At 37.4% G+C, this 21,712-nt stretch overlaps 1 protein-coding gene across 1 annotated transcript in view; it reads left to right on the forward strand.

The window, feature by feature from the left end:
- Nucleotides 1–19,736, forward strand: part of GLRA3 (glycine receptor alpha 3) — a 94,081-nt gene extending 74,345 nt beyond the window's left edge. Inside the window, exons 7-10 of the mRNA XM_085311321.1 lie at nucleotides 8,909–9,123; nucleotides 11,172–11,318; nucleotides 16,135–16,254; nucleotides 19,467–19,736. Coding sequence (XP_085167447.1) covers nucleotides 8,909–9,123; nucleotides 11,172–11,318; nucleotides 16,135–16,254; nucleotides 19,467–19,736 — 752 coding nt within the window. The remainder of the gene's footprint in view (nucleotides 1–8,908; nucleotides 9,124–11,171; nucleotides 11,319–16,134; nucleotides 16,255–19,466) is intronic.
- Nucleotides 19,737–21,712: the final 1,976 nt, after the last annotated feature.

Here is a 21,712-nt window from a genome sequence, read left to right on the forward strand (position 1 = left end):
CTTTGTAAAAAATATCCTCTTCAGCTTTCTAAAGTTCATTTGCACAAGGTCAAACAAAATATTAATATGTAACAATATATTAAAATATCTTAATATGGTCAAAATTAGAACTCTACCTCTTAATTTAACTAGCTCCCCTTTATCACAGTGAGGACGAGTGAAACATACTTTGACAGTTTTCTCTGAGAGTTTTTGTTAAAATCATCGTATTTTAAATGTTTTGATGTTGACTGAGACTTCGTWTTTTCAATGTTTTTAGCCGCTACCTTTCTTTTTCACAACCTATGTTCCAGGCCTGTGTATTTAAGATGGAATTAATTTTGCTCTAAGCAGAAGTGGGAAAACATCCTAGCGCAAGGCGTAACACGCTGGCCTCCACGGGTTCAGCTGACGTCTCCTGCGGTTGCCGTTACGGCCCTAAATTGCAAGGGGAAGCGGGAGGAGCAGATGTTGGTGACAGCATGCGAGGGCTCAGGACGGTCAAATCGTGCCTGCGGGCAAGCACATGTGCTTATCCCTGTGAACTGCTGTCACACTGAGGTGGAAGACGGGATTTACTGTCGTAACGAGAGGACAGCATGACGAACCACCAGTCCATCGTGTTTCCGTGTTGCTTTGGCCGAACACRGCACTTCTGTGGCCAAGCAGGTGCTCTGAACGGTCTGCGCCGACCACAGCCCCTGCTTAAAAACAGAGTTGGGCCGTTCGTTTTGCGTTTAGAAAGTAAGACTACTTACTCAGCCGGGAAGCGTGGCAGCCTGCACGCCGGCGCCCGCCGCGGGCTTGGGAAGACGAACGGGGAGACGAGCGTGCGGCCGGGCACCCGCGGCGCTGGGGGGCACCCCGCGAGGCGCGGGGCAATGCCCTCGCCGCGGCGAGCRCTGGCAGAGGCGCCGGGTTCGGGCCGGAGAGCACCAAGCCCGCTCCCCCCTGGGGCTCCCGGCGGCCCCCAAAGCCGGGCAACGCGGCGGGCAGAGCCCACGTCGGTCACGCGGGATGGCGTCCGCTGGGGCACCCTCCTCTCCAGCGCAACGCTCTTGTTTTACGCTGAGGCTTTGGGGGTTGTTTTCTTAATTCGTCAGTATGAAGTTAGCTTCATCAAATTAGATTGGTTTGGTGGAAGTGCCTTTGGTTTCTCTGTTAGAACTTGTTTTATTAACTACTCTGTGTAGGCTAAAAAAACACTACGTGTGATATTAAAAGACGACAGCTCARTGTTTCTTTCCCTCTCTTACATCGTGCGAGCAGGTGATCACTAATACCCTTTCTCTAAGGCACCCAAAATGAGATACTGCAGATTGATATTTCTTTAAGACAATCCACATAAAACAAAAAACAAATCATTTTTTTAAAACAGAAATAAGCCTGTTTCTCTGGCTCACAGGAGATTACCTTAAAAGGGATTCTTAAAAGAGTGTTAAGCAGTTGCAGTTGGTATGCAGCCAGTGCCCAGCTAAGCTTTCATTATGAATTTAGTTACCGTACAGGACAGAAAGCTTTTCTGAGATATCCTGTAAAACAGAAAAAACAAAAGTCCCTGTGAAACAAATCAACATGATGCTTCAGCACAGTATATGAAAACTTATCAGGGCACGTCTTATCAGTGCCTCGTACCCAACTGAAAGTGCCTCTCTGTAACCTCAGCTTGMAAAGCAAACTGCTTCCAAATACAGGGACGTAACTGCTCACAGCGTAACGTCTCGTCAAGTCTTACGTTGTAAAGTGACGCAACAGCATTCCCGACCCCTTCAGCCATCCTTGCATTCGCCAGCGTATCGGCAGGGACAGATTTGGGACGTGAACCAAAATCATAATAACCAAAAAACCCACAACATGTGAACCATTCACATTACAAGGATGGTCTTGCTTTACCAAATTTTTTCATTCACTTCCTATGCCACATTGCTCTCCTGGGCTTGTGTGCAACACCCAACTATAATTTCAACGGTGGGTACCTATGGCTGCAAAAAGCAATGGCATGAGTTCATACATCAAACCATTAGCAAGCAAAAGCTAGTAAACACCAGCTAAAATACTCTGAATATTCTGAATACAAACAGGTGTGACTTGGCTCTGTATAGGAATATTTTTGATACCTCTTTATCTTTACTATRGCAAATCTGCTTGACTCCAGCAGGACAACATCTTCTGATGAAAAAGAGACCGGGATTCTTAGCCTTGCTCCTACCAAAATTTAACCGTTCTGTTTTGAACATTTATTGAACAAAATATCACCAGCTGTCTGGAAATAAAGACCTTACATCTAGCTGTCCTTACTATCCAGATTGCTAATAGATTCTCCTCAGCTTCTGCTTCTCCCCTTTCTGCTCTTCCTAAAGCAGCACAGCACATGACTAGCTTTCCACCTTGCGAGGATGCACTGGTGACTTGTGTTCAACTTGGTATCTCCCAGGCATCCAGTCCTTTTCTGCAGAACCCCTACCTGTCCAGCACATCCCCAGACTGCATGAGGTTACTCTAACCCTGGTGCAAGACTGTGATTTATTTTTGCTGAACGTCATGTGATGCTGCTGGTCTGTTCCTCCAGGCTGTGGAGGTCCATTTGAACCTCACCTCCATTCAGAGGGAGAAAGGAATTGTAAGTGTGGCTCTATGCAGCTGAAAAAGGAATAGCCATTCTTTTCCAAATAATTTTCATCTTTCTCTTACTGTAATCACTGATTATCAGTCTTATGCCAACAACCAGCTTTATTACCTGCATTGGAATTTATTTCCAAGCAAGCTACTTTCCTTCCTGAGCAAGAACTTATGTATCCTGTAAATTATGGACAGCACTGATAGCCCACTTCTTTCACAGACTCTGTCTTGAAGAAAAAAAAAAGATCGAACATTCCTACAGTTCCTTTGTGAATCTTGGCTTTAGATACACAGACGCCAGCCATATATTTCAGAACTTGGCTGGTTCTGCATTTCAGACATTCAAAAATTATAATTTCTAGCCAGGCTGTGTGATCAAAGGTTCGGTCTGAATGTTTTATGATGAGGAAAAGTCAAGTATTTTCCAAGCAGTTTTTAACAGCAAAATATACTGAAATTGATGTTTATATTCCATTGCAAATTGCAAAGGTTTTCTGGAGACTGCACTTACTATGTGTTTTTTTGTTACTTTGTCTTCTTCTTAGAGAGGTATGAAAATAATTTCAACTAACTTTATTTATATATAATTCATTTTATAGATACAGTCTCTTCAAAAACCAGCTTAGCCACACATACCACACATACATACTTTACAGAATAGACTGTTTGTTTAAGAAATTTCATAAAGGGAAGGCAAAAGGGAAGAAAATATTTAGCAATATTTMAGCAATAAGGAAAGCTGAGTGCATCTCAAATGACTGTGTAACATTCTGAGGGGAATCAAAAAGAAGTCTTTTTACTGAAAATAATAAACACAGCCGGACTGCTCACCTAATGTCATCTGATAATGACTCAAACAGGAGAGAAAATAAAAGCAGCAATATCTGGCTCAAGCACTGATCATTTTCGATGTCAGAAGAGTAATGCCTGTCTTTTCATGGCCCCTGTCTTATTTCATTCCTTCCCTGGATTACAAAAGATGAAAAGATACAACACTGACCACTATACACTGGATAACAGACACAAAAATCAAACACATTTGTCAGCTGGGCATAGCTGTACCTGTGCCACTGTCTATCCATCTATAGTACAAACCATACGCCATTTTATTAGTATGATAGTTATGCTAATAAAATTTAGTTTATTAGAAAGTTTGGAAGCTTTCTAATAAACTAAACTTTGGAAAACAAGTAAGAAAACATTTTCAAAAACAAAAAGGCTAGCCAGCCAAACTTCCCTGTCTTTTGAAAAATCAAGAAAGTGCATATTCCTTTATCCTATTATGCAAATAAACTGGTTACTCTTAAGAACAGTACAGAGCCAACAGGTTTTGATAATTAGGAAAATGAAAAGATCTCTGTTTAAGTAAATTTCAAAAGAATTTTGGACTTGATGCTGATCARTATTTTTCACATATAGTGCCTACTTTCCTCTGAAAACTACTCTTTTTTTTTCAAAAATTGAGCTGGCAAAATTTTAATTCTAAAAATCTGCAGTTTTTCCTCACAGGAGAGTCAGTTTATATATTTCATGTTCCTTTTTCATGCTATCTGGTTGAAATTATGGTAGCTGCTCAGTGTGATACATAAAATAAGAGAGGTGAACTATGATCTTATTTTAGCCAGATCAACCAGAAAGCACATCACAAAAGGGAGAAGGAAAATGCTAGTGSTCTGTACATCATCTCTTTCATGGCAGCACAGCATATCATATTGAAAATACTCTTGTCTTCAGTAAAATAGTTACTTTAATCAGAAAACAAAACTGTCCTCAGAGAGAGGTATCAGCATTAATAGCTTTACAAATAGAATGCTTCCCATTTGGCATTTTTTTCATTAATTCAGTTTCTCTGAGGACATTTGAAGCAAATCCCCTCACTGTTACTAAAGGCACTTAGGAAAGCCTTCTATTGTCATAATGAAATATTTGCTTTCAGCAYAGGGTTGATATAAACTTCATTTATCCAGCTTTCTACTACCCAGTATACTAAATGTCCCATCACAGGATCAGATGAGTGCCAGAACTGGCCTTAAAGAAGGGTTGGAAAAAATGTCACTGAGAGTAAGACTATGAAGGCCAGCAGCTAGACCATATTTGGTTGCAGTGTAAGTGCCTCCCACCAAGTGTTTTCAGCATGGATGTCCTGCCGTAGACATCTGTTTTGAATAAATACTAGCCTTTTTTTCTCCATATAAAGCTATAGTGAATAGACAAGAACATTCAAAGCATTACGATAACAGCTATTGACAGAGAACTTGGGACTCCCACATACCAACATTAGAGAACTTGGAAAGTGCAGCAGGCACCTTACACCTGCTCATACGAATTGTGATTACGCAGTCAAGCAGCATCAGGAGAATTCCAGTTATTCAGTTACTTGGCCTGATGCTCCTGTTGCGACTACCCTTACAGTGCATTAGAAATGTACTTTCATTTAGTACTATTTCTCCATTTAAGCTACAAGTACAGCCAAAGAAAAATCCGATAGAATGACTGGAAGATACATGGAAACCATGGCAGCCCACTGCTGATCTGACGTTGTCACCCAAGACCACGCGTAAGGGAGGAAAATGTACCACTGTCTGCATTTRTACCAGCATGTTCATTTTGTATGCACAGGTACAGCACTCAAGAAGGCAGCACTTTCGGTGCCTTTATCACCCTTGAATCCCCAGTTAGGCTCAGCTTACCTCTATTTCAGGAAATAAACATCCTTCTTTTAGGAAATCCTCTCTCTACTGCAATGGCTATTTTTCTTTGTATTACAGAAATCTGTCCATTTTATGGATTGTGTGTACATCTGTATTTGGCTCTAGCCTGACTGAAACTAGTGTTATGCCTTAATTGGTTGCTCAGCCTTGGGCAAAACCATACTACCACAAAGGTTTCTTATACTCTTCCTAGCCACTCTCCATGAAATTTACAGTGCATATCAGAATGAACTAGAACTCACTTTTTATGTTGTGAGAATAAATTATTAGAGCAGTACTCTTACTTGCTCTTCTATCTCCTTCTCCAGCAGAGATATCTGCATCTGATGACTCAGTCTTGGACTGATGTCTGAGTATGTCTCTTCTGATGCATTCAAGCATCTAGTCAAATAGTTTAAATCACAGCTTGCTTGACTTTGAAATGGAATTCAGGAAGAATGGGGCCCACAATGGGATGCTGGTTTWAGCTGGGAAACAACAGTTAACAGCACAGCCTCCGTTAGCAGCTTCCTGGCCGAAGCTCACATCTCCTGGTATGAATGTTTCTCCTCTATTTTACTTCTTCACCCAAGTTTACACTCAGTAATGAAGGGCAGAAACCAACATCATCTGTCCACACTTAGCCCAGCAACTGCTGCCGCCACACTGTTGAGACTGACTTCTGCCTTTCTCCTCTGCTTCTTCCACTAGCGAGAAATCTAATAGTCAGCACCGGAACAATGTAGAGAAAAAGTGGCTGCCTGGGTAGCTGCTGCTTGGGAGTTGCCATCTATTTGCAGATCAAGCTAACCTTTCAGTGTTACACTGGAACACAGTAGAGGAGGAACATAGCGGTCTTGACTGGAAAACAGCAACTACAACTGAGAGGCATTTTCCAAAGCTGATGTAATTCCACCAGTTCCATATCACTAACTCCTGTTTCTGGCCTTTTTATAACCCCACCTCTCTTTTTCCTTGGCTGCTGCATTTTCTATTTGCAGTCCTTTCACTCAGAATCTCCTTCACTTAGGATTCTGTTGCCCACAGCAACATCCTTTCACGTCCACAGCAGCATTCCTTCATCTCTTCCTCCTGAGTTCAGACAAATCTGACAAATCTGCAATTATATAAAAATAAACCACATCAGAGATTATTTATTTCTCGTGCTTTAGGATCACTGTATTTTGTGCTGAGACCTCTGTGATAACTAAAGTCCACTTGAATACTCAGGAAAGAGACTTACATGTTTTATCCCACCTTTCTATGGAGTACAAGGAACGTACAAGCAATAACCTATAACTGTTGACACTCTATTTAGGCATACATTATCTGTTCTAATGCTCCTTGTTTTTTCCTCCTAATTTGTTCTGAAAGGGAAACATGAAGCCCTAGCCCCGTGCAAATGTTGCATGCTGAATTTCAACCCCTGCTGATGTGGAGTCATATTAAAATAAATTGCAAGAGACCTACATTTGATTAATACGTTCCTGTCACTCCTTACTGCTATGACTTACTGTGATGTACGAGGCCTGTCTTAATCTACCTGAAACTGGCTTTCCTAACTTCTCTTTTTCACAAATCCCTGATCAGCTATCTTAAAAAATAAGATCACATGCATAAACATTATAAAAGCATCATTTTAAATAAAAGGTTCTTTTTTGTGTTTTCTAGGAAGGGTTATAAAGTTTCATTCCTACGGTAAGAACAAAGCATTTTACAGCCACATACAGCCAGTAGAACAATAGCCTGTCTTCATCTAATTCAGATATTATAAACATGAAAATGACAGTTCTGAGTTACGACTGCTAATATGACACATAAAACAGGTTAGTTTTCTTTGAAGCTCCTTCTTACATGCCAAGAAATGAACTGTAAGGAGAAAAAAAAATGGAGGGTTATGGCAGATGGTATTGAACATGTGTGGGAGAGGTTCCTTACTCTAGGTAAAGAATACAACCTGAGAAAAATTAATAAACTGCTGAGAAAGCAGTTACTAGTTCTGTAAAAGACCTTTGAATTAACAGAACAAATRTCACAAAAAAGAAATCGTCACAGTAAGGACCAGCTTGAAATAAGAACATTATTTTGACAAAGGCCAGACAGTGCAGAACTTCAAATAGTTATCTGCAATGCACCGGCCTGCCAAATGAAAGAATGTAACGTAGCATTTTGAAGAGATAAAGTTGGAGGGGAAGGGGAAATCCTGGCCCTTTCTGAAATAAACAGTAAAAATTCCATTTGCTTTGTTAAACCAGGACTTCATTCCTTGACTGAAGAAGAGAGAAGTTTTGAAGCTGGAGCAAGAGATGGTTAATCCAGGGTTTGGGCCACAGATTTCAGGAGTGCAGGAGTCAGAAATGCAGGCAAAGAGATTAGGAGTGAAACTAATAATTGAGCTGGTACATAAAACTCCTAARTTATATCATGCCATTTTAAAATTGCACTTAACTGAATTTCACAACCACTGTCTGTCTAAACATGGATATTTTTGAGTTACTTAGCAAAATAAAAATTTCAAACAATGGCAATTGCTATGACATCACAGAAAAAAATTATAGCTTCACAGGCTCTACTATTAAGAAAATAGCATGTTTAAGAAATATATTTTCAGCATTTATTATGCTTAGAATAAAGTCATTTTATCTTGAGTTTATTAATCTGAAACCCATTTCTGTATTACAAACATTACTGTCGCAGTACAATATACAATGTACTATATGAATATAGGACAAGCTGATAAATCTGCCACATTTCACTAGCAGCGTTGTGTTCAGCACCATTCATATCTGAGTATTAAGAACACTGAAAAGAAAGAAAAAACTAATGAATGCAGATCAAGATCTACAAAATACACTATTGCTTACAGGGTGAAAAGCAATCCAGATGAGAGAAAATGGTTTTGTGAGTTGTGGCACTTCTATGAGCAAACAACAGATTTTTCTGCTCTGTTACAGTTAAATCAGTGGGAATTGCTGGATGTTCAGTACTTGGAAAAATTAGGCCACTCAATCAGTTTCCCGAAGAAGCCTAATTCCACATGCTCTATTTCTGTTTGAACCTCGGTCACTGTGTTTTTAAGTCAGAACAATCGGAATGGGGATAAAGGAGGATATTTAGAACAATCTCCTACTGGTAACCTAATGCCCACACTGGTCTTATGACATTTTCACCCAATTCATTGCATTTAAAAAACAAATTGAAGCTTAAAATTGAATCAAGAGATAAAGATCTTATACCATGGGAGAGTAAGCCTTTTCTCTGCAGACAGTAGTATTTCCAAACTGTAAGTAGGATAACAAACATGATCCCACAGAGCAATTTTCCTGTGTCATAACAATCTGTGTTTCAGTCATCTCTTTGATTTTATAAGGACAGAAGGGTTCCTGAGCTTATTAAATTCTTAAATTTTCAATTTCTCAGTCTCTTTTCTTTTCAGTAAATACTCCCTTTTTAGTGGGGAGCATATATATTACAAACCACAAAAGAGAAATCAAAATATTCGTCATTCATTACAGAACAAATGTATTTGACATTGGAGAAATTCTTTTGAGTATGCACTAGATGTTGACAGTAATGAACACGCTATTTCTATTAAATATTTTCTTCTTTGTTATAACAAGGGAAGTTCACATGCATTGAAGTCCGATTTCACCTTGAGAGGCAGATGGGCTACTATCTCATCCAGATGTACATACCAAGCCTCCTGATCGTCATTCTCTCGTGGGTGTCATTTTGGATCAATATGGATGCGGCTCCAGCCAGAGTGGCTTTAGGCATAACAACTGTGTTGACCATGACAACACAAAGCTCAGGCTCACGAGCATCACTTCCAAAGGTAGGCTGGATTTCCTCTGATGGCACTGCAGTAGTACAAAGTGATAACGCTATCTGACTTATCATCATCCTCTCAATAGCTGCTCTGATTATTAGCACATAATTATTTTTCAAAGGAAAGCAGATAGATCACTTTGAAATATTTTGGGGCTTTTTGAGCCACCAATGAAATATACACTACTTCTCTYGTGACTCAACTATTTAGGCAAGTTCATGTCTCCTACAATTCCATAAAACTCAGCAAGGGATGAAAGCAGTAATAGAAAATAGCTATTCAGTACTGCATAAATGCTGCTTGTTAACCTTTGATTGGCTTATCCTTTTCTGTATCCCAGTATCTGACAATGTGCTAGCAAATATGATGACTGAGTTTCTAAGGGTCACAGATTCTGACCTGCTCTTAGTCATCTTACTTACCCAGAAATTGCCTACATTATGAATTTATCCACAGTAATTAATGTATGAATTATAAATGTAGTCAATTCCTCCCCTTGATTCTCAAAACAAAGTTGTTTAACTATCCATAGAACAGCTGTTTGCATCCAGCCTGCTGTTCTAAGGGAGCAACTGCTACATCTATTCTTTATTTTGACTATTCCCTCAGTTTTACTTGCTTACAATACAGCACACCTGCTTGATAAGAGTGAATGAACAAAAACTTGTATAATCCTAAAACATCTAAAAATACAAACAAATAGATATCAAAGTCGTGGAAACAGTCATACTTGGCCATTATGTAGTGCTGAACCATGTCATCTGTCATGGCTGAGAATGTAGTATACTAGATGGAGTGACCAAGCATCTCAATTTAATGAGATAATCTCCCTCTCAATAGGAAACCTGCATTAACACCACAAGAAGTAAAGACTTTTGCTTTATCAACATTTTAAAAAGAAAAAAAGTGAAGCTAAATATATTCCATACAAGTGTATAAAGAATGTTATATTTCTGGGATTAACTTTTTGAGTCTCCTGACCTGTCATTGCTTTAAACATTTTCTTCTGTATTTTAAGGGGTATTACTTTACCATCTTCGTGTACCATTGCACTTAATGGAAATAAAATGTATACAATAAAAATACAAATGTTATGATTCTATATTAGCTTTAATATTGTATTTTTACCTTGGCTGAGTAGCATTTTTTCTAACTAAAACAGATAACTCTACCAGGTAAATATGCTTTGCATTTCAAGCACATTTACTCTGTAACATCCAAATGTAGCATCAACAGATGAGAAAACGGAACACTGTAAAAACTCGGAGAAGCAAGAATATACCAACAGTTTACCAAAGACAGATAGGGATATTTTTGTCATATTTTTGAGGCCTGCTGCCAGCTATGTTGGGTGAAATGATAAAGCTGTTGCACACAGATGTGCTTTATCTTGTAAAGGATACAGCTCTTGCACACTGYGAGGGAACAGAACTTACGTTCCCAGTTCAGATGACGTCCTGCACTTTAGTTTCACAATAATGGACTGCAGTGAGTTTCTCTATTCTGTAATTGATTTTTCATACTTTTACTGTGTCAAAATTACAGGCCTAGTTTGAACCCATATCTTTGATTTACCATGCTTATAGTAGCAGAGAATGAACATAACCAAAGTTCTTCATCTACCTCCCTTCTTCAAGCTAATTTCTCTGCCAGGAGCTTTAAATCACTCTTTACAATTTCCAGTAGTCCCACTATAAGCTATTCTCTAATTTGTTAGTGTCATTTACATGTTATATTGGGAGAAAWTGAAAAAACAGCATGTATTTTTTGTGGATTATTTGGTTTATGACCTACAGTAAACTCTTAAGAAGTAAATGAAGTAAAAAATGAATATATATTTGTGAGAGACTACATTTAAAAAAAATAAAATTTAAGCTGTACAGATTGCATTGTTGACCCTCTTATTACCTAGCTAACTTTCATGTTAAGTTCTGTTTGATCAACATAGTCTTGGGATCTGGAGTATTAATGCACTTCCTCCTAACGTTCTGAAATACTAAACTTCACATCTGCGTTTTTAACATTTTCAGTCTTCTGCTCTATTTTCTCCATAGGTGTCATATGTCAAGGCAATTGACATCTGGATGGCTGTGTGCCTGCTCTTTGTATTTTCTGCACTCCTGGAATATGCAGCTGTAAACTTTGTGTCAAGGCAGCATAAAGAACTTCTGCGATTCCGCCGGAAGAGGAAGAAGAACAAGGTAAAACTAGCAGTATTAACAACTTTGAAAGAGAGTCAGAGGAATTGATTTATGCCACAGTATAGACTTTACTTGGTAAACATCGTGCTGCTTAAAGTGGCTATATAAATAAAATGGCAGCACAGAATGAAATCCACTCTAGGCAGAGGGTCACTACAAGGACTACGCACTGCATAAATCCAGCTTGAATTCTCAAAAGAGGGATTAAGAGGGATTTAAATGAGGCATGGGCCATGTGGGAGCCATCTGCACAGGCATGAATTTCACTCTGTTAGAAGAGTCAGATCATTTCTTTGGAGGATGAATGTTACTGGTGCATGCAGCATTTTGTACTGCATTGAGATTCAACAAGTAATTTCTTAATTTGCTTCTAGAGTTCAGTTCAAAGCCTTAACAGCTGTGTTTTATGTAAATATTTTTAATATAAAAATCAGTTTTTCAATTATTTTATTTGTGGAAGAACAAACAGTTTTAAAGGCTAACTGAAGATGTTTTTTTCCTTCTGTSATGTTAATTAACTTTAGTGTAAATTGTTCATACAATTAGTAAGAAACTTTAATGGAGCAATGGTTATTAATATTTATTTCACAGCTGAAACTGACTACTTGTAAAATATGTCACTGCTAATGTTGCATAAAGTCAAGCAACAGAGGCTACAAATTTAAATTCTGAAGTCAGCTAAATCAAGCATTGAGTAAAGTGTTTATGCACGGCTCTTACTTCAGATTTTTCCAAGAGAAAATATTCCTCCAACCTACTCGTTAAATAGGTACCCACAAGTGATGTCACGCAGAACCTTTCACTGGCTTTYGGCCGCTATCTAGAATATTGCTATGGATCAAAGTGTGGCTGCAGCAAGGGGTGACATGCTACTCAGCACAGCCACCTTCCACTCCTGAAGACTTACCTCACTTTACTTTACTTGCTCGGTGCACTGAGACACTCATCTACCACAGCTTAGAGGATGGTCCAGATTCCGTATATACCTGCTTTCAGCATCTGTCCCTGTGAAAAATGTGCTCCCCTTCCTTTTAGCTGGCAGCAGCAGAAAACATGCTCTCCAAGACACGTGGGAGGAAAGCGGTGTTTTTGTGACAGGGTGTTTATTTCTGAAATATGGCAGCTCTCAGARGGCTGCTCAAAGGTCTGGAATGTGGGAAGGGGCCAGGCAGAGACGGATTGCTGGGCAGGGGCAGGGGCAGGTGCGCCAAAACCAAGGCTTCGTGCACCAAATATAAACAGCTATGTTGGGTAATACATTACGTGACTACACTTTTAGTCTATCCTTTTTTTTTCGACACATACCATAGTGATTTCTGGATCTCAGGCAAATTCACTTTATTCAGCTCAAGAGATGTCATTTCACTATCCTGAATACAGCCCGATTATTCTAACCACAGGGCCAGAGCCTGGCAAGTGCTTTCTCCTTTAGAAGCAAAACAAATACCTTTCCAGCCCTCTTTTAGTAAGACGTCAGACTTGTTAAAGATACTTCTTCAGCAATCACAATCAATCACATTTCACCTTAGAGGTATTTGAGGAAGGAGCCACAGTATATAATGAACTTATAAGAGAAGCCTGCTTAGAAAAAGTATGCAGTCATCACATTGCATCATGACATTGTGGTACAAATTAGCAGTCCTTGTTCTAATTTTACACTTCCTTTGAGAGTCTTATAACTTCCTGATAGGTTGACTGCTAGACTCAAATAAAATTAAAGGATTACAGACTCCAAGGCCTATAGTATAGCATCAAATACCCCCTTAGATACTGAAGGATGAAGACATATATTTCAATGATATTCATGATAATATTAACAGATATATAGCAGGTAGAGAGAAATCAATGTAATGATACCATTTGTTGGTTAGCTAATCAAGTGTTCTACCATTATAATATTTCCTTCCTGTACTCCCAGATTTTTCCTTTAACTAAGTAGAATCCAGATTTTTCTTGTTCTTTGCATTGAAATCAATGGAATTAATAACAGAATTTATTTACTTGCTTTCATATTCTCAAGGCACACAATGAGAAAAGCAAAAACARAGAGACTTTTACAGACAGCTGATCTGTCAATTTTACCTTTTCTACTTTTACTTTTTTACTGTGATTTTGAAATATTTACTTGGAGCAGACTTCTCATTTATTGTGTTTTTAAATAACATTTGCTTTGTTATAGAACTAGTATTTATTTTCAGCAATGACACAAGATAACTTGTTCCTTTTCCTGCTTTTTATCTGAGCTTTTTTTTTTTTTTAACATCTTCAGTAGTTTGTATCTTACCCACAGAGAAGACAGTAAGTTCTTCTAATTGCATCTGTAGGTTAATAGCAGAAAATTCTAGTTGCAATGAGCTATACTAACTCCAAAAATAGATTTTTAAAAAAACTTAAGAACTGGATTAAAAAAAATCCATCTTATTAAATTTTCCATTTTTTTTCTCTTTCCCTTCTCCCTGGATAATCAATTCTGCATCAGAATAAAGCCAATGATGTCTTGAAAGAATTCACTTTTCCAAACACCAATTCATCCTGCAAGAGCAAATAACCTTGTAGCTAAGGCACTCACTCCGTTATGCCTGTCATGGCATAGCAAGAGCCTTGAACACGAGTTTCCCACGACCCAGGCGAGCGTATTGAATATTTTGAGAGTATGTGTTTTTTCCTCCCTGTTTCATCATGAGACAGTTTCCTCAGCRTGAGCTTACCTAAAATTGGTTTGTTGCTGCGCAAGGTTATGATTTTGACAAATAGACATTTTTCTAACAAAACTAACTTAACTGCAGGGTTCTTGTCTGACTCCAGTCCTGTACAGAGATGGAGTTCCYGAGCAGAGGTAGCCTTTGAGAATCTACCCTCTCAGGCTCCAGAACCAGCTCAGCTATTTTTTTCTCTTTTTTCTTGATGTTTTATTAAACCATTGCTTGCCCAGCAAGTATACTAGAAACACTGCAGTATAGAGATTTTCTCTCTTCAAAAAATTTCGATCATACCCTAAACCCTCTGGTATACAAATACTGATGTCTTATGGATTAAAGCAGGCAGTTTAAAGCTAGCTTTTCTTACCACAAATGTTATTATTTGCTCACCATAATTTCTAACATGAAAACCAGGCCCTAGGATAGTAAATCAAGAGATTTATGTTGCCTTMCTCTTTTATCTTTTTCAGTCAGTTACTACAGCTTATGATTATAAAGTTTTGTATGTTTTTGTGATTCATAAATAAACCCTGAACTCATGCTGAAATACTGCGAATAGCCACTGATTCTCAGGAATTCGATTCTATTCAACTTCTAAAATAACATCTAAACTCATTTGACCACAAAAGCAGAAGGCATGAAAAGAAGTTAGATAGAAAGACTGAGTTTAAAATAACTTTCAGAGGCTTCCTTAAACATTAAATGCTTTTTATTTTCAAAGTGAAAACTGCCATTCTACTCAGTATTTATGTCCAGGTAGATTAGAAAAGTAGTTATGACAACTTAATACACTTTTTCATTCTATATATACTTTTTCATCCTCTGTTTGTGATATCAGTTATTCTTGCCTTAGTACCTTSTTTTTGCACCTATTGACTATCATCCTGTTTTTTTTCAGAGTATTTGTCCAAATCGACAAATTCAGTTTTAATACTAAACATATCCTCAAATACATTTTCAGTCTTTCCTACCCTGATGTCTTCCACAAATTTAATCAAAACTTCTTCTCATAGCTAAGGAAAAGTATAGGAGAACTGAAATCTCTCTCTTAAAAAGTATATATTATMTAATTTGAAAAAAAACTTCTCTAAGTGATTATGATAAACAAAATGAGAACAGTTGAGATTTAGGAAAAAGTATACAGTTCTACRAAAAGCAATTATCTACCGAACCACATCAAGACTTTCATGCATCCAAAGCTCATCCATCATCACTATTTTCTTTATGCTCTTTCCCCCTTCAACCACTGCATCCTTCTTATTTTAGTTTATTTGCAGCRTCCCTTCCTGGATGGCACTAACGGTATGACTGCACCTTCTGGCTACTGTTTGTATACTYGTAACTCACTCAAGGATTCTAAATAATTTAAAGGCAAATTTCTCTTAAGAGGCTGAATCCAATGCCTACAGAATTAACAAAAATTTGTAATTGATCTGAGGGAGTCTGTGATTGTGCTACACATACAGTAATAAATAAAAATAATTATTGCAACATAACATGCAAACTATTCGTTGCTGTTTTCCAATAAGCATCACAACCAGTATAGGAGATTTTTCATAAAGTGTCTGGTYTCTTTACACGACTAGCATAAAAAGTCCTGAGAACAAGGAAGTTTCAATTCTCAATCTGCAACTACATCTGGTAGTCATTCATCACATGATCCATAAATCTTTGCTTTGTTTGGGAAAGAAATTTAGCCAGAGAACTCATCAATTTCACAAACACTGTCTWCCTGATATGCTGGAAATATTCTTTCAAAATGAATAAATATTAATTACTCATCTAAAGTTACACTGTCTTAGGTCCTTGAGAAAGAAAAAAYGATAGATGTCATACAGGGATACCAAAACATATTTATGGACATTGTTTTTCTTGGATGCATTTCCACTGTACAAGAAACAAACATTAGTTGTATACATATACTGAAAAATACTTAGCTTTTAGTGTAAAATATTTGCTTTTCAGGAATAGCCAATCTTATAATTCTATTTTCAAAGAGCTAAAGATCAAAGCATCTTTAGTGAGGAAAATAGACATGCAAACTAGATTGATTTAATGGTAATCACACGTCTTTTCTTTTGTTTTCTTTYTGGTCAACCCATCCGTTTTGATGAAAGTATTTTGAGGGAGTTCTTGATGGAAATGAAATGAATGAATCATTGCAGCATAGCAATGGCTTGAGATGTGCAGGACGTATAGACGGGACTTTGCCTCAAATCTACAGTACAAATTTAAGGGTAAACTATGTAGAAGATGTCCCATTTGTCATAATGTGATACCCAGTCATTAACAGAGGCCTTGTCCTTTTGTCTGAACTAATGTCTTCCCATGTGGACTCCATAAACCTTCATTACTACCTGTATGTGATGACGTGAAATGTTAATACAGATACCTGTCTTGTTAATTTTGTAATCCATATTGATCTTTTAAAATCCGGATTAAAACATAAAATTAAAATTGTACTTTCTGCAACTTCAAAGGAATGCTGACATCAGTTCCAGGAGAAATCAGCTAGTACCAGATAGATATTCAAAACTAGAGCTGTTTGCAGTGCAAAACTATCCAATAATGCTTTTCTTCACAAAAATTAACAGTAAAAAAAATAGTGTTTAAACAACCAAAGCTAAGGCATCAAATAAATCCTCAACAGCCTACAGTCAAAAGGCTACAAGAGATATTTTCAGCAGTTATGCATGTTAATTCTCAAGAAAAATTAACTGTTAAATTAAATTACTAAATTACAGAAGACAGCATAGTCAGGAAAATTGAAATCTTTCTCTTATTTTATGGCTGAATATTTTATATAACAAAGTTGATATGAAAAATAAACCAGATGAAATTATTTCCTTCAAGATGCCAAAAAAAWTCTAATTTTCTAAATAAAAAATGTTATCTAAATGTATTAATAGTCTTTATTATAATTTTAATAGAAGTAATAAAATATTTAAATGCAGCTGTACACTGAATAACATTCAAACTGTTAGCTGCTATGCAGCGCGTGTGAAAACCGCATATTAAAACTTCACTAAAATCTTTATCGATAATAAATACGGTGTCATTCAGTTGCTTTTCCTTAGTGATGATGCACTAAAGATATACGCAAAAGGAAAAAGCTTCCTTATAACATCTTAAAAGAAAGCTTTCACCTCGAATGCAACGGGCTTTTTGAGGAAGACATTCTGCTGTGCGCGCGCAGTSTCAGGATCCGCAGGATAATCTCAATCATTAGATAATCTCAGCAGCTGTGGACTCAGACACCTGTTTTCAGGCATATTCCTAGGCAAAAGGGACTCTAGCCCAGTTATTTTAGGAAAACAAATGGGGTATCACTGTCACTTTGTACAAACRGCGCTGAGAAAGCGCTCGGAAGTTAATTTCATCAGCAACAGGAGCCGCATCGCACCTGCCGTGCAGACACACAACCGAGGCCAACCTAGCGGTTTTTCAGCATTACCGATCTGCTGGAAAACTTGCAGAAAACCGCCGCTCGGGTGGCCCGGCTGGGACCCGCGCGGGAAGCCGCGGGGGCGCCGGGCATGCTCCCGGGCTCGCGGCGGCGCCCCGGGGAGGACGCCCACCTCACGGCCTCACAGCGCGCGCGCACTCCCGAGGCGCCTGCCGCGCGGCTCGGCCGCCAGCGTCCGTTAACCGGAAACGCCCCGGCCTACCCTCCCTCCGACCGGAGAGGCGCAGTTCTGTGGTAACCAGTCCTTTGCTTTATTCACGTCATCCAAAAATCATCCTATCGTTTCGCATTTCTGTTGTTCATCGCCATATTTAAACAAGCCAGTGCTTTTTCCTCCTCTTTTCCTTTCATGTTAATTTTTCATTACTTTTGGTTTTATAGATGTATCCAAACACAGGTTAGAACCACAGTGGTTTCAGTGAACTACACCAGTTCTAGCAGTTTATTCCATTTACATACGTGAAAAACTATGTCGGTGGGGTGATAAGTAAGTGCAGCAGTACTGAACGCTTGTGCTGTTTGCCAGCTAATTCACTTAAAATAATAATTTATTTGCATCTTCTTGCAGATAATTGATTAAACCAATATTAATGATAAAATTTCTTGGATTTTTTAAAAGAAATTAATATTTTTCCTAGCAATTRTCACTTAATCATAACTTTAGGATGTTTAAAATTAATTGTCCATTCCAGAACACTTTCAAGTTTTCCAAATGGCACTGGTACTTTCAAAATGCGGAATTTGGAAGTTTGTATTTAAACAGGAAATGGTAAACAATTCTTTTTAAAATGTTGATTTTAATTCACCTTAGGAAGAATTGTAAAATAGCAACATTTCTCATATAAAATTAAAATTGACTGCTGCTCACTTCTAACTTTTTAATATTTATGGTAATTATTTTCCAAAATAGTTCAAAAATAACATATACATAATACTTTGTCATACTTCATAAAAGTCTATAATCCTTAAGAAATTAGGTTAAATTAGACTTGAAAAGAAGGAAACCTTAAATTTAAAATTAGCCCCAAACCATGAATGCCTTCAAAATCTTAGCACTATGCTTGGGTACCATAGATAGTGCAGGAATACTCTGGGATATATTCAGATCCAATCTGGGCCTGGCATTTCAGCTTATTTTTTATTTATCTATCTGCATTTCTACCTCCTTTGCAACTTGAGAATACCTCTAACCAGGCAGAGGGAGGTATAAAATGTGTCTCCTGATGGAAGCCACATTCTTGAACCCCATCTTTGGAGAATATGTACATCTTCAGGCTACCTATTTTTGTTTCTGTGAAGTGTGATTTAAAACCAGGTTCAGTTTTCTCTTATAGCTCCCTGAATTCAGAGAGTCTTTGCCAATTTCCCCCTGGATTGCCAGAATAAGTTAGAAGAAAAATCAGGCCTTTACCTTTCATTCACTTTCTTTTAAACTAAGACACTTTACATACAATTCTGAGGTATGTGCAAGGAAGTGTAGAAATCAGGCATACAAATGATTAATAATATTAGTGAGAACTCTGCCTTGCTGATCACCACATGTTTACCAAATGTGACCAACATTACTATTTGCACGATGGTTGTGTGTCAGGGCCAGGAAACCATTTTGTTAAGTAACGCACAAAGTTAATGGCTATTGCCCCAAAGACCATGTGAAATTTGCCCAGTTGAAGACTGCAGACATCTGCTGTAAATGGGGAAAACCAAAACCGATCTGTAGTTGTGTGCCTGACTGCTACTAGATTACTAGGATTTCTTTTTTCTTTAAATAGATTACAGATTCCATAAACAAGTAGATCAAATTGGGCTCATTGAAGCGGCTGCAATAGTTTTGACAGAGACATTGGTAGGGCCACAATTTCAGCAAGTTAAAGTGCAGATTCAAGAAGTCCCCGAGGTAAAGGTGCAGCACTTGGTACTTAGCAGCTGGTAAGATTTCTATACATAAAAAAATCTTGCTTTTTTTTTTTCTTCTTGCAACAGGATGATGATGTAAGAGAAAGCCGGTTTAGTTTTACAGCGTATGGAATGGGGCCATGTCTGCAAGCAAAAGACGGAGTGACACAAAAGGGGCCAAACAACCCTGTTCAAGCTGCACCAAAAAGCCCCGATGAGATGAGAAAGGTATTTATTGACCGGGCCAAGAAGATAGACACGATTTCCAGAGCCTGTTTCCCATTAGCCTTTCTGATTTTCAACATTTTTTACTGGGTAATTTACAAAATCATTAGGCATGAGGACATTCACCAATAACAAGATTAAGGCTTTTAGCATATACAGTTCTGGCTGGCGTGTTCAGCAGGAGGTTTTCAGATAGAAATATGCACAGGAGTCATCAGGAAAGCTAAAGGCATTGAGGGGGCAAAAAAAAGGATCCTGCAAGACTTGCTTTACTAAGTCACAGTGGAATGGAAGAATGAAACCCAGAGAAGATATGTCTGCTATTGCAGTTTCTACATCAAACTAAATATTATCAACTTTTTCATGGTAAATCACTCTCTACYGAAGCTTTACTGCCAAGTCTTTATATATACTGTTACATAGTGGTATAATTGTACAGTACTCTTTGATGTTCCTTAAAAAAAAAATTAATTCTGGTGTATTTTTCATTGTAAAATGGGTCTAGAACCGCCCCCCCATCCAGTATTAGAGAATTATTAGAAGAAATCCCATAATATTAGGGAATAGATTCGCATTTGTAACCCTTATTTCAGTTTTGCAAGATAATGACAAATTACTGATTTGAGTTTTAGAATCTAAGGACTTTTTCTTGTCTTAAGAACAATATCTGTGGTTTTGCAATGAGCACATATGATGCATTTAAGTTATATTATATATTCAAAGTAATCTATATAATAGTTCCACTGTAAAATGTGCATTCTCAGAGACTGCASAAGGTACTGCTGCCGAATAATCTTAATATCACTTGGAAAATATACTACAATTTGTCGCTTAGTGTAAAACCTTTTTTTCTGTTTTATTTATCTACAGTTACACTTTGATAAATTGAAACTTAATCTTTATAATCTTTTTTTATATTTTTGAAGTTTTTTCCTCAATTGATAACAATTCATACAGCTTTGGAGATAGACAAACTGCATTAAAATTTTGCAATGCTCCATTTTTAATTCAATGCAAAAGAAACTTGTTATAAAGTTAAAAGCAAAGAGTCATCAGCTCTGCTGAAATATTAGGAGGATGAGTATAGCTGTGGTCATGTACTTATATCTCCTATATGTTATGTAAATCTCAGAAAAATTGATACATAGGTATATGAAGTTCTCTTTCTCATTCTTTGAAGTTTATTGACATGACTTAGATACTGGTTAAGTAGTATTTCAGAACTTTGAAAAAAACATGCAGTTTTAAAACATGAGAAAAGATCCAGATTTTTCATTTTAATTATACTTCACAGTAATAAATAGGGAAAATGCTATTAAAACTATTAAGAGAGATTTTCCCCATGTAGAGTTACATAAGTCACATTAGTTGCTTTTTTTACAATATCACACAATAAATTATATTTATTGCATAGTGTATAAACACTCTTCTCTATTGAAAAACAAAAACATGCTAAGATACGGAAATGCAAAATTGAGAAGTACTCAATACTTTGAGTCCAGTAGCTGAGGCTATTTCTCCTTGCAAAATGCTTTTATTTTGACCTTGTTTTAAATTTTTGGTTTRTTATTGCTCGGAATGCATATACAAAAGCAAAATACAGCTGGAGGCAAACATCTGGTGCACTGCCAAAGGCATACTGCATATGAAGTAACAGAAGCAATGTTACCCTCAACTTAGGATTATAACATCGCAACCTTGGGTTTGGTTGAGTCTGTTGTTTTCCTCCAAGGATTAGTTAGAGAGATTTTAAATAGCAATTCTCTGGTTTTGTTGAACTATCTCAGGAAGCTGTGTAATCCTCCCTTACTTTAAAGCAGTATTATTTTACAGTTTTGATTCATTTATTATATGAAAATAATTCAATTCATTTTAAGTAATTATTGTTTGCACACATGGTTATGTTTTTAATTCATATAYATTTTCCAAAAAAATCCTGATTGCTAAAGAGTGCCTATGCTGATCTGTATGAAGAGGTACTGTGAACTAATACCTGAGCTTTCAGTTGAGTTATATTTGTCTCCCTCAAACTTGCCCTGAACTGTATTTTATAAAAGGGGGTGTTAACCTATTTTTACTTTCAGTGAAGTCACTAGTATTTAGTTAAA

Source organism: Rhea americana, unplaced genomic scaffold (genome assembly GCF_003343005.1).
Source record: "Rhea americana isolate MKP2758 unplaced genomic scaffold, rheAme1 scaffold_34, whole genome shotgun sequence".
NCBI classification, from domain to species: Eukaryota; Metazoa; Chordata; class Aves; order Rheiformes; family Rheidae; genus Rhea; species Rhea americana.